Source organism: Elephas maximus, chromosome 8 (genome assembly GCF_024166365.1).
Source record: "Elephas maximus indicus isolate mEleMax1 chromosome 8, mEleMax1 primary haplotype, whole genome shotgun sequence".
NCBI lineage: Eukaryota > Metazoa > Chordata > Mammalia > Proboscidea > Elephantidae > Elephas > Elephas maximus.
This window is the reverse complement of record NC_064826.1, coordinates 1,344,078-1,368,759: the sequence shown is the minus strand read 5'-3', so window position 1 is coordinate 1,368,759 and position 24,682 is coordinate 1,344,078. Positions and strand designations below refer to the sequence as shown.

Sequence of the window (24,682 nt, the reverse complement as noted above, 5' to 3'; positions counted from 1 at the left end):
GGAAGCTGTCTTCCATATTTCTTGGCATAGACGAGTGAGCACCTCCAGCGCTACATTCGTTTGTTGAAACATCTCAATTGATATTCGTCAATTCCTGGAGCCTTGTTTTTCGCAAATGCCTTCTTGGGACTTCTTCCTTTAGTACCATTGGTTCCTGATCACATGCTACCTCCTGAAATGGCTGAATGTCGATGAATTCTTTTTGGTATAATAACTCTGTGTATTCCTTCCATCTTCTTTTGATGCATCCTGTATTGTTTAATATTTTCCATAGAATCTTTCAATATTGCAACTCGAGGCTTGAGTTTTTTCTTCAGCTCTTTCTTCAGCTTGAGAAATGCTGAGGGTGTTTTTCCCTTTTGGCTTTGTATCTCCAGCTCTCCTCACATATAATACTTTACTGTCTTCTCTAGCTGCCCTCTGAAATCTGCTCAACTTTTACCTCATCATTTTTTCCTTTCGCTTTAGCTACTCAACGTTCAAGAGCAAGTTTCAGAGTCTTTTCTGATATCCATTTAGGTCTTTTCTTTCTCTCCTTTCTTTTCAATGACCTCTTACTTTCTTCACGTATGATATCCTTCCACAATTCGTCTGGTCTTTGGTCATCAGTCTTCAATGCATCAAATCTATTCTTGAGATGGTCTCTAAATTCAGGTGGGATATACTCAAGGTTGTAGTTTGGCTCTCGTGAACTTGTTCCAATTTTCTTCAGTTTCAACTTGAACTTGCATATGAGCAATTGATGATCTGTTCCACAACAGGCCCCTGGCCTAGTTTTGACTGACAATATTGAGCTTTTCCATCATCTCTCTCCACAGATGTAGTCGATTTGATTCCTGTGTATTCCATCTGGCAAGGTCCATGTGTATAGTTGCCATTTATGTCAGTGAAAAAAGGTATCTCGATGAAGAAGTCGTTGGTCTTGCAAAATTCAATCTTGTGATCTCCAGCATCATTTCTATCACCAAGACCATATTTTCCAACTACCGATCCTTCTTTGTTTCCAACTTCTGCATTCCAACCACCAGTAATTATCAGTGCATCCTGATTGCATGTTCGATCAATGTTAGACTGCGAAAGTTTGTAAAAATCTTCAATTTCTTCATCTTTGGTCTTAGTGATTGGTATGTAAATTTGAATACATGCACATGTCTTTCTTGCAGACATGTGGATATTATCCTATCACTGTACTTGAGGACAGATCTTGAAACGTTCTCTTTGACGATGAATGCAACACCGTTCCTCTTCAAATTGTCATTCCCGGCATCATAGACCATATGATTGTCTGATTCAGAATGACCAATACCAGTCCATTTCAGCTCACTAATGCCTAGGATATCGATCTTTATGGGTTCCATTTCACTTTGACAATTTCCAATTTTCCTAGATTCATACTTCGTACATTCCAGGTTCTGATTATTAATGCGTATTTCCAGCTGTTCTTCTCATTTTACATCGTGCCGTATCAGTAAATGAAGGTCCCGAAAGCTTGACTCCATCCATGTCATTGAGGTGGGACTGTACTTTGAGGCAGCTCCTCCCCAGTCGTTACTTTGAGTGCCTTCCATCCTGGGGGCCTCATCTTCTGGCACTATATCAGACCATGTTCTGCTGCTATTCATAAGGTTTTCGTTGACTGATTCTTTTCAGAAGTAGACTGCCGGGTCCTTCTTCCTAGTCTGTCTTAATCTGGAAGCTCAGCTGCAATCTGTCTGCCATGGGTGACCCTGCTGGTATTTGAATATCGGTGGCATAGCTTCCAGCAACGCACAAGCCCCCACAGTACAACAAACTAACAGACGTATTGAGGCAGTGTGCTGCTGCCCCTCCCCAGATCTATCCAAATCCAACAGGAAAAGAGGCCCATTTAGTGCTCAGAAGTGGCTTGCCTCAGAGGGGAGCAGGGAAGAATAAGATGGCACCTCCTATTTCCCCAACCCCTCACCTTTTCTACATCGCGTTAAAAAGAACTTCATGTGAGTCCCCAACTGACGACATACTCGAGTTACAACAAGCCACACTTACTAGTAACACATACTACATCTAATGTCGCAGCCCACGATTTGCTGATGTTATTATCACTCTCTTACCAACCCCAAACACATAAAAATCAGATTTATAAAGATATACTGAGAAACAAAAGAGGTATTTGACTTAAGTCAGAACCAACTTATAACAGAGTCAATGGGACAGAACCCTGCCATAAGTCAGGGACTAACTATACACATATACTACATTACATGTGGCCCACAATCATGGGTCTAAAATCCAAAGAAGGGATGCAGCCACGAGAAAGTCTCAAAAGCAGCCCCACACAGTCACAGGCAACTGGGCTCTAGGTGGGCTGCTGTGTTTCACACACAGACTTCACAAGGAGCTATATGCATCCTTGATCGTAAAGACATTGTTGCTGAGCAGAAAACACAGTGAACAAAGGACGACTCAGGACCGATGAAGGACCACGAACTGCGAGCCACACTACTAAGTGTGGGCCACAAGGGAAGCAAAGAAACAGCACAGTGAGACAACATGGCCAAGTGTGGCTCAGAGGATGCTGCCCACCAAGGCCAACTGTGGCGCAGGAGTGTTCACCCTGACTTCACAGACCTCCAGAGTTCAAATCGGACTTCTCAGATATCTCAGGAGAACAAAGCAAAAATCTTACCAGGTGCTGGTAACACTGTGGTCCACAGGGTTTGTTATCGAGAGCAGTTTCTGTATTCTTCCGCTTGTACGTGTTGGGTGTCGCATGAAAAGCTGCAAAGTAAATGAAACAAAGTGTCTGAGTGTAACTATAAAATATTTAATCTTCATCCCCATCTCAGTGTTAAAGTCAACAGTGCACCATCCTGCCTTTTGGTCCACATTATCTTAAAGCTGTGCTCTGGGCTCTCCGTGAGTTACCACGGAGGCCCTCACCAACTCCCCCAGAGCACCCCACTCCTTCTGCCCATCCCCACCGGGGAGGAGACGGCCAGTTCTGCGGCAACTAGTGGCTTCTTGTTCCCCACACATGTAACTGATGCGCACAGACTATACACTATGATTGCGAACACTCAGTTAAACTGAATCTAATGAATCCGCAGGACGACTGACGTTTCCTCTACTTGTAGTCAAATTTCCCATCTTTACCAAAGGATTCTGACATCTACAGTTTCCTGGTTTCTGAAGAAGGGTCAGCAACTAGGTCGTCAATGGGCAGTGGGGTAGGCCCCCGCCCGTTACGTTCTTTTACAGAGGAGCCTGTTTAATCAGCTGGCGACAACACATCAGCGGCCAGAGCAACCCCCATCTGAGACACAGGATTTTCATTTGCCAGAGTTAGTCGCGCACGTTTCGCTACTCATTTCTAATAAAATGTTTTTAGTTTGGAGGCCTCCTCCAGCATATGCTATATTTCTAGACTGATCCTCCTGCCCCCAATTCAGTGAAAACACATGCACACACTGTTGCAAGCACACACTGTTGCAAACACAGGCACACACGCATGCGCGTGTACGCACAACCGTGCACGCACACATATGAAGTCAGGGCCTCTGCTAGGAGGCATCTCTTAATTAGAATTAGAAAGCCAGGAACTTGTTCTTGTCTTAGGCTGTACTGACTAGGACTCTCCTAATACACCACAGTCAATACAGTCTAAGACACCAAGTTCTGGCCATAAAGCTAGAGAGATAACATACTAACATTCTTCATTTCCCACTGCATTTGGCTAGAACAAGAAGAAAAACTTTTCTCAGGACCAAATCTCCCTCAGCAGAATTACAAGCATCAATTTTTTGGCAACACTGTAACAAACCCTTTCTTCTAGAAATAGCTTAAAGGTTGAACATGATCTTTTTAAGGAGGCATCTTAAAATACTAATATTCAAAATAAGATCTATTTCAAGCTAAATATAATGTGGGGAAAAGATCATATAAAATTCCCGGTGAGAAAATAAGAAAGGAAATTAAGGCCAAATACTTTTTAAATTTTACAAAAAGGAAAAAACATTAATATTAAGGACTTTTTTTTAAAATTATTTCAAAAGCAATCCATAAAATCTCAATGACAAGTCTTAGCTAGAGGTTTTCAAGCAAAGGAAAAAGACTTAACTGTCTACTTGAGAATAAACGAGCAACTCTAAAAATTGACTACAGTATAAAAATGACTACAGTGTACTGTGTAGCCCTTAGAATACCACAATGTGTCAGCATATTAGTGGTGCATCACACGCAGACCCGCGGCCCCTCTCCAGTGGGGACTGTACAAATTCGGAGATAGAAACAGAAGAAGCTGCCTGAGCTCACGTGGCTAGCCGGCAGCAGATGGGACTGAACCTCAGTAGGTGCTTTCACTACAGCCAGATAACTTCTTATCTCTACAAATCCGTCCTCATAGCCGCTGCCATTCACATACAGCTCTTCTCTTACGCACCTCTCTAACTTGTTACCCCATGGTAACGATACACTGTCATAGAGTACAACATGTCAGTTTTACACATTAGCTTCTGCTTACGGCACTGATCTTGTCTGATCTGATTAGAACTGAGTGTTACAGTTAGTAACAGACATCAGACAGCTTTTATAAAAAGTGTCTCAGAGAATACAGTGTCAATATTCACAGCAGAGGACAGTGACAACAGCAACAACAGCAAGCAGACACTTCACGCTCCAGGCTCTTGCCAAGAACCCTACAGGCCTCAGCTCATTTAATCCTCACAAAAACCCAGCTATTAGAGTCATGATTGCCATTTTACAGATGAAGAAAACTCAGGTTTATAGTGTTAGGGATTGAATTGTTTCCCCCCAAAACATGAGTTGGAATCCTTACCCCTTACTTGTGGATGTAATCCCATCTGCATATAAGGTTTTCTTTGTTAATGAGGTAGTATCGGTGTAGGGTATGTGTAAAACCTACTCACTTTTGAGATACAAAAGAGCAGAGTACGCACAGAGAAGAAAATGAGCAGAAGATGCATGTCACGTGGAGATCGCCAAGAAATCAAGGGGCTCCAGAAACCTGAAAACCCTTCCTCCAGAGAGACTGAGAGCCTTCCCCTAGACCAGGGCCCTGAATTCAGACTTGCAGCCTCCTGAACTGCAAGAAAATAAACCTCTGCCCTCTTAAATTCAGCCATGTGTGATACTTCTGTTACAGCAGCATTAAGACACTAAGACACAGAGGTTAGGTCACCCTGTTAAGTACACAGCAAAAATGGACTCAATTATGTTTTGAGCATTTAACCATTTACATATGAGAAGTATCTTAAACTGTCAACAATCAACTACAAACTCTGGGTAACTTTTTCCAAATACTAATCGTTTAAGGTATTACAAAACATCAAAACTTAACACTAAATACACAGAAACTTATGTAAACATGTTTTGGCCTATTTCTCGTTACACAAATGCTGCTCATCACGTCAGCAGTGCCGTCGGCTTACTCACAGTGGCAGCTTTGCGAGAAACAACTGCTCAGCGAGCACCTGCGGAAACCTTGTAAGCCTGGCTTCCAAATTGGATGCCTGTGCGTGCAGGGCCCAGAGCAGCCCTCCAGCAGCAGAGAAGCACGAGGAAATGTGACAGCTCCTGATTCTCACATCCCAACCTCTCCGTTTATTCCCAGCCAGGAGAGCTGCTACGGCTGCAGTAGCCCACAGTGCTGACCCCGTAGCCCAGGATGCGCTGAGCCACACTTACGGTGCAGGAAGCAGTCGTACTTGAAGCAGCGCCGGCAGAAGAGTGTGTGAAACGAGTGCAGGCTCTGCTCCCGCTGCACCGACTTGGCGTTGGGCCCATCAATGTTAGGGGTGCATTCGGGTGGCAGTGCCCCAGGCAGCTGCTGCTCCGTGAGCTCCTTGTACCTGGAGACATAGGGAACATGAGAGAAGGATAACCTCATAAAAGTCAGGCTTCAAAAAGGTTTCTATGAAGGTAACATTTTTTGACATTTATCATACCTAAAACACAAAGCTAGCAGTCTACAACACTGTAGATAAAGAGTCAATTAAACATTATGCATGGTACTACAACAATCAAATCCACTGCTGTGATTCAGGTGTATCATGGAAAAGAATATTACAATATTGATTTTAATTAAACATTAACTGCACTAGAGTTGCTACCAGTGTGCAGAGAAGCGCTCCTTAGGTGCAGTGCTGAGTGACTACATAAACGTCTGTACACACCTGACCCACACTAAGTGTAGCGCAGACACACAACCTGCTTACGGCATCTTACTTATATACACGACATCACACGCCAACACAGCCAGTCACACATCACACGAGGCAACACTGCTCAAAAAGCCATGTCTTTTGGTGAAAGGTAAGACAGCACCTAATCCTGGGGAGGCCAGCACAGCCTGTCCAAGGCAAGGCCATGGTAGCTCCAAGGACACATCCAAACTCTCTGAGGGACTGAACTGCTGGGTAGAGGGCTGTGGGGACCATGGTCGCAGGTAAATCTAGCTCAACTGACATAACATAGTTAATAAAGAATATGTTCTACATTCCACTTTGGTGAGTAGCATCTGGGGTCTTAGAAGCTTGTGTGCAGCCATCTGGGATACTCCACTGGTCTCACCCCTTCGGGAGCAAGGAAGAATGAAGAAAACTAATGATACAAGGGAATGATTAGTCCAAAGGACTAATGGACCACAACTACCACGTCCTCCACCAGACTGAGTCCAGAATAACAATATGGTACCTGGCTACCACTGATTGCTCTGACAAGGATTATAATAGAGGTTCCAGACAGAGCTGGAGAAAAATACAGAACAAATTTCTAACTCAAAAAGAAAAACCAGACTTGCTGGCCTGGGAGAGACTGGAGAAGCCCTGAGAATATGGCCCCTGGACACCCTTTCAGCTCAGTACTGAGGTCACTCCTGAGGTTCACCCTTCAGCCAAAATTGAACAGGGCCATGGAACAAAACAAGACTAAAGGGGCACACCAGCCCTGGGGCAGGGACTAGAAGGCAGGAAGGAACAGGAAAGCTGGTAATAGGGAACTCAAGGTCAAGAAGGGAAGAGTGGTGACATGTCATGGTGACATGACATTGTTAACCAATGTCATAAAACAATACGTCTACTAACCGTTTAATAAGAAACTAGTTTATTCTGTAAACCTTCATCTAAAGTACAACAAAAATAAATAAATAAGCCACGTCTCACTTTTCCTTTAGTTCTTCCGCTGTGCCCTTATCTGGAAACATCGAAGAAATGGCTTCAAAAATTTTATCAGAAGGAAACTTCCGGGGTGGACGGCTTTCTTTATCTAAAAAGGGCAATAGGAAGTTAAAAAAAAAAAAAAAGAGGAAAATAGATTCTCGATCTTTCACTTTCTCCACACAAACTCTTTATATCAAAGCTGAAATCATCAACTTTGTGTTTCATTTACTTCTAAGGTATTTTACACGGGTCTATTTTTTTTATAGAGTACTCGTGGAAACCCTGGTGGCGTAGCGGTTAAGTGCTACAGCTGCGAACCAAAGGGTTGGCAGTTCAAATCCACCAGGCGCTCCTTGGAAACTCTATGGGGCAGTTCTACTCTGTCTTACAGGGTCACTTTGAGTCGGAATCAATTTGACAGCACTGGGTTTGGTTTTGGTTATACAGTTCTCAGTAGCTCAGATAAACACAACATTCAAATTCAAATGTGAAGTTTAAGAGCCCTAGGAGGCAGAGAACCCAAGTTGTGATCCCAGCTCTGCTGGAAACTGCCTGTGGCTGTGGCTGGTCCCTCAACCACCTGGGTGTGTCTTCGTCTGTAAAATGGAGTTCAACTAAGTGATCACTAAGGGCCCTTTGCATTATAAAAAATTTTGTGTTTTGTTGAAATTACAATTTTCCCTCAAAATCCTCTGTGCAGCCATCATAACAGACTTTGCCCACTATAGAATACCACCAGAGGCTGTCTCAGAATAACAGTTTTTCCAGGAAGCACGGGACTGGTGCAGATGGGATGCACTTTGGGCCACTCACAACCCCAGCGCTGTCCTTTTGAGAACGCAATCCTGCACACATCTGGCCTCATGAAATCCGTCCCTCAACTACAAAGCGGGTCTAGTGACGCACTATCTTGTGTGTAGCAGTCGGTGCCCGCGTGTGCTCAGAGTGCCCCCAGGGAAGACCACAGCCTGGTGACGTTATCCTGACAGCCAGGAAACAAGGAGCCCTGGTGTTACAGTTTAGAAGACTGTCGTGTGATAGTTAACAAAAAGGAGAGAGAAGGGCTCAGTGCTGCGTTCACCGCACTGCTGGCAGAGCTGCGCAGATGCCCTGACAGACGTACCGTCACGGGGCTCCTCCAGGTCTTTCTGCTTCTCTTCTCGCTCATCAGGGTCATCTGCATCGTCGTCATCATCATCATCACTGTACTGACCAAGCGCATTCACCAGCTCCACAAAGATCTCGTCATTGATAAACCCGCACTCTGAAATTTACCACATGGATTATCGGAAGCCTACGGGAGGGTAACAGAAGCCTGTTCTGATGCGGAAGAGAGCCACAGCCCATCAGTCAGCGCCAGAGCGTAACTGCTGAAACACGAGTGGATGAGACCCTTCTCGGGACTGGCCTTGGCCAACTTCGGAAAGCAGGTTTATCTCCACCACCTGCATTGTCTCCTTCATCACCCCTCTCCAAGGTACCCAGGGGCATGGACCTAGCTATCCACTAATGTGGTAATGGGTGGTGACCTCCCTCCAGACACTCCCATCAGCCTCTAGAGATGGATCCAAAGCCCCAGTTCTACTGACAGACATCCAGGGACTGCACGCGCCTGGCAGGGCCCCTGGGCAGCAGGCCAGTGAACACCTTTGTGCTTGGGCCACACTGAGTCTGCCTGCATATCGCACATGGGCTGAGCCACCCACTTCACCATGACATAGTCCTGACACCGGCAAGCTTTCATACAGTTTCTCTGACACCATAACTTATGTTACAACCAACTATGGGATCTTTCAAATGCCTGTCAGTTACATGGCAAATGTGATCCTCCAATTTACAAACAGGGAAAACATCAAAAATTTTAGCTTGTGAGCCCAGGCCAGTTCTTACTGACCAGGGCAAAACCAAACTTTAATATTTAAAGGCTCTTTTCTTGCCTGTGCTCAGTAAACCAGAGTACCTTTGTCAGGCCCTTGGTCCCTCTCCCTGAGAAGTAACTAGGTGCTCACCTCTGTCCCCATGCACTTTGCCATCATAGTTCTTGATCAGCTCTTCAATGAAGGTCCCGTCCTGGTCTAAAACTTCATCCCCCATGTAAGGAATGTTGTGTAAAACAGTTTCATCTTCCACCTCAAAGTAAAAAACAGATGCAAATCAGCTACCTAACAAGAAAGAAATGTCGTATTTTAGTTATGTCTTTACCTGGTCCCCCAGATCTTAAAGTTAGGCAGCAAACCCTAAAACAAGGCCCCTCTCACCAATTAACCCATTATCTGAGGAAACTGTTTACAGAGATTTTTTTTTTTTAATGCTGTATTTTAGCTAACCTGTCATCAATCGTTAAGACTTACCATTATGTTAAGAACCTCTGAGCAGGGAAAAGCTGCTGCCAGTTACACCAGGATGCACCACTCACTGTCAGACACCTTCCTACACTCAGACGTTAGACAGGCGGGGAGGGGTCTTAAACTGATGAAATCAACTACATATAGCTATATTTTTAAAACAGCAGGATAAGAATTTCTGAGCTTCGTTTTATGATCAGGACAAAGAGTGCTCCTGGTCCATTAAAGTTTACACTAAAAAGATTCACGCTTGTATGTGAAATTCCACAATAATGTAAAATATGTCAGTCCTCAGGTGAGCGGGATGCCTGTCAAAGCTGGGCAACGCTACTAAAAACGACAAGGCTCAGAAGACAATAGGGATGAGGAGGGTGCCCAGCAGGGAAGAGCCAGAGAAAAGTTGAGGGTGTGCTCAAGCTGACCATCAGAGACCCCCGATGGCGAGCTCGCAGTGTGGCCATGATGAAGACGAGGGTTCCATAGACCACACTTAAGGAAACTCACATGAAGTGAGCACAGGGCTCAGTCTTAACAGGTCTTTGAATGGGTGACGGTTGAAAACAGAAGTATAGAGAGGCAATTCTCATCACAGGACGGCCCAGCTGGCCCCTGACTGAGCAGCCCAGGGCTGTCTGAAGTGGGCTGGTCAGGTCAGAATCAAGCAGCAACTCCGGTGGGCAGGAGAGGATGCAGGAGGTGCCTGTCAGTACAGCAGACAGGAAGCGCAGAGAAATGACATGTGGACCAGTACAGAGTTCTCACAGACAACGGTACTCAGACAGCTGAGAAGGGGGTGGGAGAAAGGAGGACAAATGAAAGCGCAGGCTCTCACGTGCCGGTCTACTCCAACCTGAGGAAGTGTGCATACTAGAGAGGCCTGTCTTCGTCTCATCTGACCTGCTGAGGCCCACTAGAATCAGGAGACTGTATCTCTTTGGATGGAGTCCCTGAGTGGCGCAAACAGTTAATGCACTCAGCTGCTAACCAAAAGGTTGGAGGTTTGAGTCCACCCAGGCATGGCTTAGAAGAAAGGCCTGAAATTGACTTCCCAAAAAATCAGCCACCGAAAACCTTGTGGAGCGCGGTTCTTCTCTGATACACACGGGGCTGCCATGAGTTGGAGTCAGCTCACTGGCAACTGGGAGTGGTAATTTCTCTGGCCATAAGCCAAGATGAAGGGACAGCTGGCTCCTTTTGTCTTCCCAGGTGTATCCCTACAACCTTTGCTCCCCAGAACGTATTCCGGCCCTTCTCTAAGGGCAGTCTGCCTGATTTGCTTTGATCAGTGCCCAGCAGAACCCATGTGTGACTTGTGTACATCGCTGACACTGCAAATACTATGTCCTTTTGGAATGTTACAGTCCATGTCATACAGAGCCTCCTTTTGGCTCTAGCAGTCGGAGTTTCTGAGCAGCAAAGCCTCACACACATCTGTACAGCTACAGGACAGCAGCTAAGATACCATCAGCCCCCACAGGACAACTGTTCAAGAAGTTCCTGGAGACATTAGCCAAACCAAACCCACTGCCATCAAATCAATTCCAATTCGTAGCAACTCTATAAGACAGAGTAGAACTGCCCCATAGGGTTTCCGAGGAGTGGCTGGTGGATTCGATCTGCAGACCTTTTAATTAGCAGCTGAGCTCTTAAACACTGCACCACCAAGGCTCCCCTCTAGAGACATTAGAAACATTTAATTCAAAAAATCTAATGATTCTCTCCTGTAGGCTCACCAAGGACTTCCTTCACCCTCTTTATTAGCCCTCCCATTTTATATACCAATTAATACAACTCTGTACTTTTTATCTAAAAGTACAACTCAAGAACACAAAATGGACTTTCTTTCCATCCCATCTCTGTCATCCTACTTCCTTCCACGAAGAGTCAAATGCCAGTGTGTCATTACAAGTTATGGGGCCACTGTCTGGCAAAACATGTTTAAGCTGGTGTTCTATAAGCCCCAAGAATATTTCATCATGTACATTATCGCAAATAACATGCTTCCTAAAATGGTTTTAAATTATGGGTTCTCAACTGACAAAAACTCAAAGTCAGACTGGGACTGCAGGGTGCTGACTGATCTTTGAAAGGATAAGAACTTTAAGCTTCATCTTTTAAACAGGTTTTGATCCCAGGTGTGGTTTTTGCTGAACCGTTTTCTTTTGGTGAATGTTTTAACCTAAGGAAGCAGGACTAGTGAAAGAGCAACCCTGTGAAGACTGTAAAAACCAGCCGAGGCTGCCACTGAGGCCCTTTTACTTACATTTGATCCCCTTGGCAAACAGAAAATTACCGTGCATTTCTACGTGAGGTGGGTCTCCAGATGGAGTGAGCAGAGAACAGGTACGCACCATGAAGTTCTGCTGCAGGGGGGACCAGGAGTACATGATGGGCACGGAGGCGACCGCGTTCAGCGTCTTCAGGGGGATGGCTTGTGTGGGGAAATCCAAGTCACTGCTCACGGAGCACTGGGGCAGAAACGACAGAAGGCACTTAGGACTGGACAGCCTCGAGGTGCAGCTGGCACACTGTCGAGAAACTGCCCACTTCAACAGGGGTGCAAAGGGTATCCTCTACCTCCACCTAGGCCAGTAAACTTCACAGCCCCAAAGAGCCTCTCTTCTTCCTTCTCTTTTTAATTAGAGTGAAAACAATTCTTACATTTTACAAATTTTCAAACCCTCTAACCCTTCATATACTTACCAATATCAAGAAGAAACAAACGTTATTAACCACTCCACACTTTTCTTAAATCTCAACCACATGGACGAGTAATATAAAGAGCAAACATGCCACTTACATCTTACCCAGTGAGAATAAGGAAACTTATTAACCTTTTTTTCCCCTTTTTAGTATTTGCTGATATTATCAAATGATACACAGATATAAATGTAATATATCTGAGTTTCAGTCACAAAATGGAGTCAAATAGATTCCGTAAAGCCATAATCTCTAAATTAGTAATGACAACAGCTAAAAGTTAGCGCTTCCTATGTGCTAGGCACTATTTCAAGCACATTACATGTTTTATCATATACAGCACTGTAAAATGGGTACTATTCTCAGCCCCATTTTACAGGCGAGAAGACTAAGGCAAAGAAAGGATCAGTAATTCACCCAAGGCAGTACACTGGACAGGTACACCCAGAAAGCCTGACTCTGGAGCCCTGCCCTCACACCCCACCCACACACACTGCCTTAAATACCGTATTTCATCTAATCTACGATGGCATCGATTTTAAGGCACACTGTTACTTTATATATCACGAAGGAAAAATTGCTGCCAATTGACTATGACACAATGCTTTCTCATCACAGCAACTCCAGGACACATCCCAGTTTCAGGTGTTAAAATGTTAACACATACAAACTTTTGATTCTATGAAATACGGTAAGTCTGTGCTAGAGGCAACCTCAGCACTCCTCAGGGCCCAGGTATCAGCTTTCTTGTAAGCACCACCACCCAGTGTCAGGCCTCCAGGCCTTCTCAAAAACGCCCTACAATCAGTGAAAATTGAGCAAAGAAGTCGAACTGAAGGAGTAAAATGAAACAAAAAAATTTTATATACACACATGTGTAACTGTTAAACGTCTCATTTTTTAAAGAAGTCTTGAAAACACCGGGTGGGTCTGGTGGAATCAGAGTGGAAGCGCACGCGGGCCAGGCCCTCGCGCTCCATCGGCCAGGGTGATGCTGCCATAGACACAGCCATCACAGCCCAGAAAAAACTCCTTCCTTGGTCGAAGGTTTATGGAGACAGTGGTTAGGGAGAACTGTGCCAGGTTAACCCACTGGTCTGCTTTCCCAAAGGGCAAAGATAAAAAGTGATCACACCACCAAGCCCAGGGCTCCAGTAAGTAATGGGCGTGACCAGCTGCTGACACTCGGGAACCTGATCCAGCCCGCCTCCTCCCGTCCACAGGTGACATTTGTTGAGCACCTACGATGTTGCAGGCACTGTGCTAAGTGGTTCTACTCATCACAGCCTCAGGACACAGGTGTTTGAGCGCCACAACCTCACAAACGAGGGGTGGGGCTTGAAAATCAAACAGCCCATCTTCAGAAAGGGGGCGACCGACACAGCCAGGACCAGCGGACTGTGGCAGGGACAGCCCCTGCCAGACAGGCTGCCAGGCGCAGTCACCAGCACACTGTGCGCAGTGTGGGAGAGGCACAGGGAGCCCGATGGCGGGGCGGGGGGGGCTCCTCTCTGGTGGCCAGGTGTCCCTCCTCACCTGACTGGGCAAATGGGGAGGAGGGGGGCAATAATTACCAAAGTATTAGATACCCTCAAGTGATTTTAAGTATAAAATAATCTTCGTTTCTTTAAAAAATGTAAAGTTTTTGATCTTGGTTTTAAACTTGCGGCCAAATGAACTCTGTGGCTTAAATTCTGAAGATCAGCTGCCTTTAAAGCTTAAACCTGCTTTAACATTGAAATCCAAAATCACAAAGAAGGCCAGTTAGGCAGCTGAGTATACTTTTCGACAACTAGATGGAGGTCTCTCTTCTGTGTGCACCAGTGATGTGGAAAACGCACTGACGAGTCCACTGGCTTTCCAGGAAGAGCAAGGACTTCACAAGCACGGAAAGTAAGAAGCAAAGGCTATATATAGTGCTGAGCACTACTTCCAGTCCCACACCTGTCACGCTCCCATCCACGTCTTCCCAATTTTGAGTCAGGAAATAAGCTCTCTGAGGCAAAAGCAGCTGAGGCAAAGTGTCGTTGTATCTCTCCCATAACCAGCACAGTGTCTCAAAACGAGTAGGCACTCAAAAAATGTTTCTGGAATGAAGAGACTGCACTTCCTCTGGTCTCCCCTGGCAGAGACATCAGCTCCAATTTCTGTTTAAAGCTAAGAGAGCAGGCTATTCAGAAGACTGAAGGTCGAGCCCACGTAGGTATCTTTGTAGGAGCTCCAGAGACCTATCCCATCCCGTAACTATTAACCTTAACTAATAACCACATTCCTTTCTTTTATGAAATATTCAAATGCAAAAGCATTTGATGGTAAAACAAATTTGGGAATTTCTTAATTATTTATTGACTTATAGGAAAGCAACTCAAAAGTCCCAGTTACTTACCAGTAACTTCTTTTTCTTTGAAAATGTATCATCCTTGACCATTTCTGTAATTAAGTCTCATCTCTCTCAGATTCTGAAAATGATGTTGACCTTATGGGCAGTCTCCACAACGTTTTACTTGACCAGAAAGGCCCCGTGTCCTAGCACTCACCAGGAGGCCTGTGCAGACGACCTACGTTCTCCAGCTCTAGCTCCAACTTGAGGGCCACACAAGTTAAAGTCATTGCAGACGGCAGTCATCAGTCATAAAGGAAGAACAGAACTCTGCTAGTTATCAAGGATGCTACCTTTTCAGAGAAGCAGCTTACTGGTAAGGAACGAGGTTCCTCTCAGGACGGTAGACTTACATCAACCAGCTGGTACAACAGGCGAGCACGTGGCTGGGCCACTGGGGGCTGCAGAGGGGAGCCACGCCCAAACTAGCAGCTGTAGGAGGACACAGCCCAACTGAGACTCTTGGCAGAGGCTGGTTCCAAGCAAAAACTGTTATGGAAAACCGCGGAGGGAAGAGCAGGTGAGTGGCCTGCAGGGAAGGGAGAAACATTAACACACCTACTATGTGCCACGCACGGTGCTAGAGACTTCACAAACGCTATCGTCTTTAAAATCCACAGCTCCCTGTGGTGCAGGTGTGATGCCCTGTTTGACAGTGGGACCCCCCAGAAGGCACTAGCCATAGCCATCCTGCCTGAGCAACCTTCAACATCAGGAGGGTTAAGTACAGCTTCCTTATAGTAGGGGAAATACAGTCCATTAGCCAAGTGAGAAAGTACTCCTGGACACTGACTGCCCCATTTAGTTCACGCCAGAAGACACAATGAACAGTTGATATTATCTGATATCCTTCAGCCTTTCCAAGTAAAACAACAAGGAGCCTTCTCACAGCTATGGTGTGGGAAGGTCGCCACCCCAGGGAGGAAGTGAGGAGAAGGCATTAGCTGCCACCCAACTCTCGAGAAAAGCTTAGGATGGTTTCCGACGCTCCCTATATTCTTCAGGATTTGAGCAGAGAAAAGATAGCACGCCCCAGTTTAAAATCAGCTAGCCCTTCTAGTGAAAATGATAGCGTCTAACTTAAATTCAGGCTCCTTTTGTGGGAGTAAAGTGCTGAAGGAAAAACTACCTTCAAGTGTGAGATATCAAAGAGTGCGACAACTGTCCACCGTGGGCAGAGTTAAGAGGCGGCAACACAGGAGTGAGTTTATAACCTGGTTGAGAAGCCAAAGTGGGAGAGGGGAGACATTCCTGAACAAAATATGTGGCTCAAACGGCAGAGGGTCAGAAATAAAAGTGGGGAAGAAAACAAACCTGACAACCTCATGAAAGCAGCGAATCATGGGTATTAGAGCAGAGAGGAGCAGCTCCTACCAGAACTGACCATAAGTTATCTCCACTGTGTTACAGGTACTGACTGCCCAGCGCCTTTGTAGACTCAGGGGGATCCGCCAACCTGCAGCATTTGACAACTGCCCAGCGCCTTTCCAGACCCAGGGGCCTCGCCAGCCTGTAGTGTGCAGCCACAACTGCCCAGCACCTTTCGGACCCAGGGGACCCACCAGCCTGCAGCATGTGGCCAAAACGGCCCAGAGCCTTTCCAGACCAGGGGTGACCTGCCTGCCTGCCCTCAGTGTGCAGCCACGGCTGCCCAGCACCTTTCCAGACCGGGAGTGACCCGCCAGCCTGCAGTGTACAGCCACAGCTGCCCAGTGCTTTTACAGACCCGAGGGGACCCGCCAGGCTGCAGTGTGCAGCCACAACTGCCCAGAGCCTTTCCAGACCCAGGGGACCCACCAGCCTGCAGCATGTGGCCAAGACTGCTCAGCACCTTTCCAGACCTGAGGGGACCCGCCAGCCTGTAGTGTGCGGCCACCGCTGCCCAGAGCCTTTCCAGACCCAAGGGGACCCGCCAGCCTGCAGTGTGCGGCCGCTGAGCTCTCACAAGTGCCAGAAAAAGACGCTCTCACAGGGTCAGTGAGCTCACACTTCTCCCTGGAAAACAGCCACACCCATGTGGAACATGAGTCAGATAGTGTCTGGAACACAGCTTCCGGGGTTTAGAGCCCTTCAGCATCTCCTAGCTGCAGAAGCCTGGCCTTCACTGTCAGTGAAAGAAACAAAAATTCAAACACAAAAGCTAAGAAGTAGAATAGAGATGCTGATACAAGCAGCGTCGTCTGTGCTGGCCCGACAGCGGGCTGTCGTCCCTGAAGTGCTAAATCCTTGCTCAGAGGTGGACTTGCGCAGGTGATCACCCGCAGGTGGGGTGACTCTGTTCATCTCTGCAGAACAGATTTACCTCTGCTCCTCGACACAGAACGGTGGACCACTGGAAGGGCAAATAGAGAAAAATTAAAAACCAGAACCCCAACTCGCTCTTCATACAAATGGAATTCCTGACAGGTTAGAGGATATCAAAACATAAAAAATGAAAACAAAAAGAACTACAAGAACCAAAGAAAAAGACAGGCAGATGACTTTACAACCCTGAAGAGGAGAGAGACTTCCCAAGCCTTTAAGAAACACCAAACCAACCAAACCCATTGCCGTTGAGTCGATTCCGACTCATAGCGACACCACAGGACAGAGTCCATCTGCCCCGTAGGGCTTCCCAGGCTGTAAAACTTTGAGGAAGCAGACTGCCTCATCTTTCTCCCACGGAGCGACTGGTGGGTTCAAACCGTTGACTTTTTGGTTAGTAGCTGAACACTTAAGCCTGAGCCACCAGGGCTCCTTTAAGAAACACAAGAAAGAAAAAAAATTCCAATTGGACTACAAATTGGAAAGTAAGATCTACAACACAGATGGTTAAAAAAAAAAAAACTAATACTCATAATACACAGAAAGTCCTTACAAATCATGAGAAAAAAAAAACCCACTGCCTTCGAGTCGATTCTGACTCATAGCGACCCTATAGGACAGAGTAGAACTGCCCAATAGAGTTTCCAAGGAGCGCCTGGTGGACTGGTGGACTCGAACTGCTGACCTCTTGGCTAGCAGCTGTAGCACTTAACCACTACGCCACCAGGGTTTTCAAATAATGAGAAAAGGACCCCCTAATTTTAAAAGATCCAAGACCATAATAACCAATTCACAAAATACATATAAAACAGACAACAAAAAGACTCTATCACTGATTAAATGAAATTCAAATTGTGGCGATTTTTTTACCTATCCAACTGACAAAGATGAAAAAGACTGATAATATTTTGTGTCAGGAACATACAGGTAAAAGTGTCTACTTTCATAGACAGGAGGGAGAATATAAAACAACTGGGGCTGGAGAAATCTGGTGGTATCTACTGAATTCTAAATATGTTGCAAACAGAGCCACACATTTGCACACACGCACATCCTTCTGCCCTTGCAATCCTTCTTTTCTAGGAACTTCTACAAAAGCATCAAAAGATCCAAGAATTTGTGTGAAGGACTTCACAGCAACACTATATATTTGTAGAAATCAAAATGAAAACCCTAAATGCCCATTAATTAAGAAGAGGCCCAGGAATTTTGGTGTGTCTTTGAGAGTGACGGGGGGCTGGGTGGAGGCTGTGGCCTGTTGCACAAATGCTGGGACAGTCACCTGGACAGTAATTTTAAAAAATAAAGTCATCATTAACACATTAGTACATAGAGAAAAAGAAATCTGGACAAGTGAAAGTCAGGGGACTTGGACGAGGGGGAATTCTGCCTTCTGATTTATAACTTCTGTGTTATGTGAATTTTCACAATGATAACGTATTACCTTTTGATTGGTGAGAGAAAGACAAAAGTTTCATTAACCCCACACACACCCACACAGGCTAGTGTAAAACTGTCTCCTCAGTTGCCAGGGTAGCTCGGGAAATCTGCCCCAACTCTCCCAAAATGTTACTCAAGTAATATTCTTTTTAAAAGTCTTATTGAGAGAAGATAAAACAAATTCTAAGCAGTAAATTTAAGTCAATCCAGGTTATCAAGCTAAATTATGACAAAAGTTCTAGATCTAATTAAATTTTCTTAAAACAATTTTTAACATTCCTGAGTAGGTAAGCAGTTCCTTTGCTTTTGGTATTATTTTGTTTTGTATTTTAAATAACTGTCACATTTTGGTTTTTCATTTTGGGAAAGAGAAATCGGGGGGGGGGGCAAAAGATTTCTAACTCCCTGTGATAATCAATTTAATAATTAAAAAAAAACCTATATACACAGTATTCTAAGAGAAAAACAGTACAAATTAAAAGCAATTTCTGCTGGTTTATGAGTTTTCCAAAATATGAACATTTGACATTTTTTAAAAATTCACTTATTAAACTTAAGATATTAAAATAAACGGAAACATCATAAATGACTTTTCTTTAAAAAAAAAAAAAAACCTTTTGGAAAAGTACAGAATGCTTATATCAGCTTCCTTTCAAAAGAAAAGGAAAGCCCTCTTTGTGGTCATTTAAGAAACGTTCTATTTCAGCCTAGAGAAAGCAAAGGCTGAATGATTTAAAACGTCACCTGGCCAGAAGGATGCCGTGGTACTAGGAGACTCAACTCTCCAACCAAAACCAACACGCAGCCACAAGAGGCAAGTGACAGCAGGGAGCAACCACAGGAGAGCTCCTGGCCCAAGAAGGGATGCTCAGACTTGCGGGGCAGACGCCTGGGGGGGGCAGACGCCTGGGCTCCTGGTCAGCCCAAGTCCCTGCTCTGAAAGTGAGGCATCACCTCAGCACAGAGCGTGGTGTCACACCTTGGGTACTATGCATGTTACTTTTTTTCCTTGTAAATAGTTTATAAATTTCTATTCACAACTGAGGTGACTGCACACCAAGTCAGCAAGTAATACAATCAAGTGTTTACATGTAAATGAGACAATAAATGTTCTTCTTCAACAAAAACACTTAAGTCCAACAGAGGCCATATTCTATGTTCTTTTGATGGAACCCCCTTCAAAAAAATTGTATTTGCAAATATCATTTCAAATATTACTAGAATGAGCAAGTCTACACACACGAAGAAGTCCAAAAGATGCTTTCCAGCTCTTCGTGTGTGAGGACGAGGCTGGCCCTCTGTGCTGCGAGGCTGGCTCTCTGTGCTGCCTCCACTGGAAACACACTGAGGAAGCCCTGCGCTTAGACGGACACCAGGTAGACAAGACACCAGCCTCTTTCAGCTACACGCTCTTCTGGGAAATGTCTGCGTAATGGCAAGACATTTTTAAATCCCTAAACCAGTAGCACCACTTGCCCAGAAGACAGGCATTATTTGACCAAGCCTCTCTTCACAGTCTAATATGTAGGTAGTAAAAATCTTTATAAGAGGAATCAACGAAGGAGAAAGCACCTTCTGTTCTTGTCAGTGGACAGACAGACAAAAAGAAATACTCTAATGAGAACTACCAGAGTAACTCCTAACCAGTTTCTTCATTAAACTGGAAAAACACACACAAGAATGTAATTACCAATTTAAGAAGATTTACAGAAGATAAAATTCTTCACTAAATGATAAGACAAAGTAATGAAAGTCACCTAGACACAATTTTTTTTTACAAAGAGCCACATATTTGGGCAATAAAGTGAATGTCCCTTGGCCTCCATCTACTGCATAATGACATTTTGAAGCTGAATATTCCTTTAAAAAATCAACTGGAAGAGTTAAAGAAATAAATGTAAAAAACTTATTACAGTCACAAAAATTTCTTAAAAGAGGAAACAGACACATACACTGTGTTAGAGTCCTGATGGCAACCCTGCTTAGGTTCTGTGACCTCAGCAATAAAAACAACAGGTACCCAAAGCATCTCAGAAGCACACACCAAAGACGCCTGCAGTTTACCCACCAGGCCTGGCTCCTCCACATTGCTGAAGGCAGCTTCCCCAGCAGGCCTCCGTGAGGTCAGACATCTTCACCAAGGTAACCTAGATACCCAGTAAAGAGTGAGTCTCTCCACTGCAAAAGCACAGAAGAGTCAACGCTTGACTCAAGAACAAACACTTGCCGATTCGCCATGCTGCCAAGGATGCAAGCAGACATCATCAGCACTCAGACAGGACTGGCATGTAAATAAGCAGTTAATTGGCCAAGGCGGTCCTGGCACTTCCAAATGCTGAAAGCTCAACTCAGGTCTTGGATCAACACTGCGTCGGAAATCCTGCCAAGCCCAGTGCTCTACAGTCTACAGGGGAGACTTTTCAAAGCAGGCCAACTTCTATCCTCCTGTGTGTCTGAGTTACCTCATATTCCAGTGCGTAAAGCACACAGAAGAAATGCATAGAAGCTGGAAATGCTCAAACTGAAGAAAAAACAAACAAGGAAATATTCTCATGTGAAAAACAAGGGGTTAGACTAAGAGATCTTAAAGTCCTTTCCTTTCCTAAAATTCTGTGATTTATTATTGTGATAATGCCAAAAAGCTTATCACAAATGGTATAAATCTTCGGTGATAATGGTTCAAAAAAAGGGGTAAGTAAACAAGAAGTCTTTTGAAGCAGTATCAGCTTCAAACAGTAGCTCTAAAAACTAATGACCTTGACCAGGTAAGAGATGCAAGTGACAAAAGCTGAATTCCTGAGGCTGGGGACTCTTTTCCTTCTTTTTCCAAGTATTTTGTGATAATCTTTTTTCTCCACCTGTGTAGCAGTGTGGAAGTACTAACGTTAGAAGACAGTTCTGTTTTATTAAAATGCTAATTGCTTCTCACAATTTTTTATTTCACATAAACTCTCAAAAAAGTTAGGTATCTTTAAGTTCAATTACTTTTATCTCCATTTGACAAAACTGGAAGCAGAATTCAATGAGTAAATATTCCTGTGAAGTTTCACAAAGACAGTGAGCTTTCGTGCTTCTTGCTGTGTGTGGGCAGCACGCAGATCATGAGAGCAGGCAGGTAGACTCGCTCCTATGGATGCTTCCTCGCCTTGCCCAGAAAAAAAGGAGCGACAGGAAGGACGTGCCCCTCCTTAAGACAATGAGGGCAGGTCTGCAAAGCCCTGCAACACAGGGCCAGGAGCCCCTTTCGCTGCTTTTATTATAAATCTAAATTGGACTTTGGAAAGCACTTTGAGATTTGTGATGGGTAGTAAAAGTAAATACTGCATGTGTTTCTACTTTATTTCTCCAAATCTCAAAGATTTACCCGGGGCGGGGGGGAACAATGCTTCCTTTTTCTTCATCTCTAAATTTTCAAAAGGGTCACCAGACAGATCTTTCAAAAAATACTCTGAAGCCCTGTCCTTGTCCTTTTTGAGAACACTGTACCTGAAAAGTGAGAGTCCCTTTCATCCCCAGCGTGTTAAAACAAAGTCATTGGCCTGTGGCATTTAGAACACACCATGGCAACTTCCTGAGTATCAGAGAACTTACCATCAAAAGAGCAGAATGATGGGAGTTCTGGCGTGTCACACCACGCATACCACACAAGCCAGCGTTTCAGCAGTGTCACCAGGACCTGCCTGCAGCTCTGAGGGGCACTGAGGCTGGCCTCACTGACAGGCCCTGGGAATCACAGGTCACGCCGTCACCACAGGCCAAGCAACGGCAAGCCATTACCTGATTGCTAGAATAATGTTACCTAAAAAACAGCTACTCCCTGAAAAAACTACTTTAGGACAATTCCACCGTCTGGACGCTCCCCACGTTTAGACATCCAGATCGACAAGCACTGGGTACAGGAGTCGCGCCCGTTTTCTGCCTGGACTCCTACTGAAACGGGCCTCCACATCCTGTGCCCTGTCTACATGCAAGCGGCATTTTGACTTCATATTTAATTACAGACTCTAACACACATTTATTGCCTCCCTTTGAAAATAGGAAACTCTTGGGGTAATGAAGATATACCTCATTCAGGAAAGGCTATGGAAAAGGCAATTCCATTCTCGCAACACTGAATTTTAAAAATTCCCAGAGCCTCAGCCTTTGAATAAAATGCACAATAAACCGCGTTCCTAGTCCATGAGTATGAAAGGGAGCATTTCCTACTACATGGCTAATTCCTATTAAGGGAGGAAAAGATGACAACTGTGCATCAGAAAGCCAGGCTCTAAAAAGGGACCTGAGGAGGACATCAGAGCGTACGGACGTAGGAGTTCACCTATCCACAGTGAACACACATTCTAAGCACTGGGGACTCTGTCACAGAACAGTGAACAGTGTGCTCTAACTGCTGTTCCCAGCTGCACTGAAAACCCTGCATGGGAGGGGCATCCCCAGGTCAGTGCATCCTCCCCACCAAGCCAGCACCCAACCCAAAAACCGAAACGTGCTGTAAGCCCGCGGCACGCGTGTTCACCAACCTCCCTGGTCCCGCGCAAAGAGCTCACAGAAGTCAGGATGTGCACAGGCTGTATCCTTCGCTGCTTCCACTCCTGGTTTAAGATCTCCGTTCTTTCCAAAATTTTCTGACGATTGGAACTAAACATACTCTTTAAAAAAATGAAGAACAGAAATTGTCCATTGTTAGAGAACAGAAGGCTACAATCTAGTGATTTCCCAAATATATCAAGAACATTTGCTCAAATGCACGCAGATTTTACACTACACTCTGGTTTCCCACATTCATATAATGCAAAACCGCCACACCTGTTACTTTACTGATGGTGGGGGGGAAGACGGTATCATTGCCACCCTTTCTTTGGCTTTAGAAACATAAAACCATAAAACACATTCCTTTATGTCTTGTTTCTGAGTCTGTGCATGCAACATAAAGGTATCCTCAGAAGAGATGATTTCCAAGCAGGGTGACAAATCGCTGTGTGCGCACCGATGTGCAGGGGACACTGCGGAGTTAACTGTGACAGCTCAAGGGACCCTGCTGTGAACAGGACTCTGGTGGGAATGTGCCATTCAAATTAAAGCTTACTTGACTTTAGGGAAAAGCCACCCAGGGTGGGTGTGTGCCCCTCACGGGAGCCAATCTCACCTTGACCTCATCCGCCCGCCGGAACCGCTTGAGCTGCCGCAGCCGCATGTACTCGGACTTTACGCGCTTCCGCCAGCACACAGGCCCCTTCTCAGACTTCTTCCCGGTCTGGCCCATGATCACTGCAGAAGCAACGGTTTCATGATAAAATCACTCATCTGGCCAGCCTAGGCTGACTGCTGAGGCTGTAATCCCAGCAGTGACAATCAATGACCACACACCATACCACCCATGTTTGCAAGACACTCTGCAGTTACACCTTGAAGATATCCCACAAAACCAGCTGCCTTCCAGGGTGTGACAGCATGACAGGAACCAGAGGGCACTGCCTCCACAGTTCTTACTCTCTGAGAGCCTTGTTTCTGTGGGAAAGAAATGCCTGAGCACATTCTAAGTTCTTGTCACTAAACTGGCTGTTACAGAAGGCAGAACTGACTAGTCAGAGGGGTCAACAGAAAGAAGTGGTGATAGGTCCAGTCACTGTGGGTGGAAACCCACCCGTGCAGCACACAGCAAGCTTGCATCCCAGCACTCCCCACCTGAGCCCCTTCCTCTACAAGGGGCTCCCGCCAGCAGAGTGGCCGAGAGATGCAACAAACCCTGAGGTGTGGCCCTCGGCTCGCTCCCAGGTGGGCCCCACTTCCTGGGGTCCCAGCACCCTTGGAGCCCACTTAGGTCCAAGTCACATCCTTTTCTATCACATTTCCTCCAAAAGCACAGAGGTCACATGACATGTTGAGATGAGATGGGCAGTTCCCGGCAGAGCTTTATTATAGGCACACCAAGGACCTCTGCTCCAGTGTCATCCAGCACTGAGAGGGTGGGGTACACATGGAGCAGCTGCTGGCTGCAGGGCAGGAGCCAGGGAGAGAGCAGCTATGGGGAGCTGCTGGCAGAGGTCTCTAGGCCAGAGACTGCAGTGAGAGAAGAATGAATGAGTCCAGGGGTTACTTAGGAGATAACGTCACCAGGACGTCGTGATGATTTAAAATGGAAAGTGAGAGAGGAAGTAGCTTTCTGGATGGAATAACTAACCAGGGATGCATGCACCTCTGCACATAACACCCTCAGGCATACGGCACTGCCTGAGGAGAAGCTTCAGAGGAAGAAAAAGGGTCCTGAGGCCAGTGGTAACTTCTACAATACTCCATCCACAACCACATGGTGATGCAAAAGCAGAAGGTGGTTTATTCAGAGCTGAAAGAAAGGGAGA

General features: G+C 45.4%; 1 protein-coding gene across 7 annotated transcripts in view; it reads right to left on the bottom strand.

Moving 5' to 3' along the window:
• EZH2 (enhancer of zeste 2 polycomb repressive complex 2 subunit) overlaps positions 1 to 24,682 on the bottom strand; it is a 50,176-nt gene that overhangs the window by 9,698 nt on the left and 15,796 nt on the right. For 4 of the 7 annotated variants that reach the window (XM_049894171.1, XM_049894172.1, XM_049894169.1 and 1 more), the window contains exons 2-9: positions 23,470 to 23,591; positions 22,844 to 22,972; positions 11,851 to 11,967; positions 9,164 to 9,284; positions 8,278 to 8,418; positions 7,158 to 7,260; positions 5,683 to 5,846; positions 2,666 to 2,757 (exon numbers count right to left, since the gene is read on the bottom strand). In XM_049894171.1, coding sequence (XP_049750128.1) covers positions 2,666 to 2,757; positions 5,683 to 5,846; positions 7,158 to 7,260; positions 8,278 to 8,418; positions 9,164 to 9,284; positions 11,851 to 11,967; positions 22,844 to 22,972; positions 23,470 to 23,586 — 984 coding nt within the window. In that variant the 5' untranslated portion in view covers positions 23,587 to 23,591. Of the gene's footprint in view, positions 1 to 2,665; positions 2,758 to 5,682; positions 5,847 to 7,157; positions 7,261 to 8,277; positions 8,419 to 9,163; positions 9,285 to 11,792; positions 11,968 to 22,843; positions 22,973 to 23,469; positions 23,592 to 24,682 lie in introns of those variants that run through there. The other 3 variants (XM_049894170.1, XM_049894174.1, XM_049894175.1) reach the window with 2 other exon arrangements.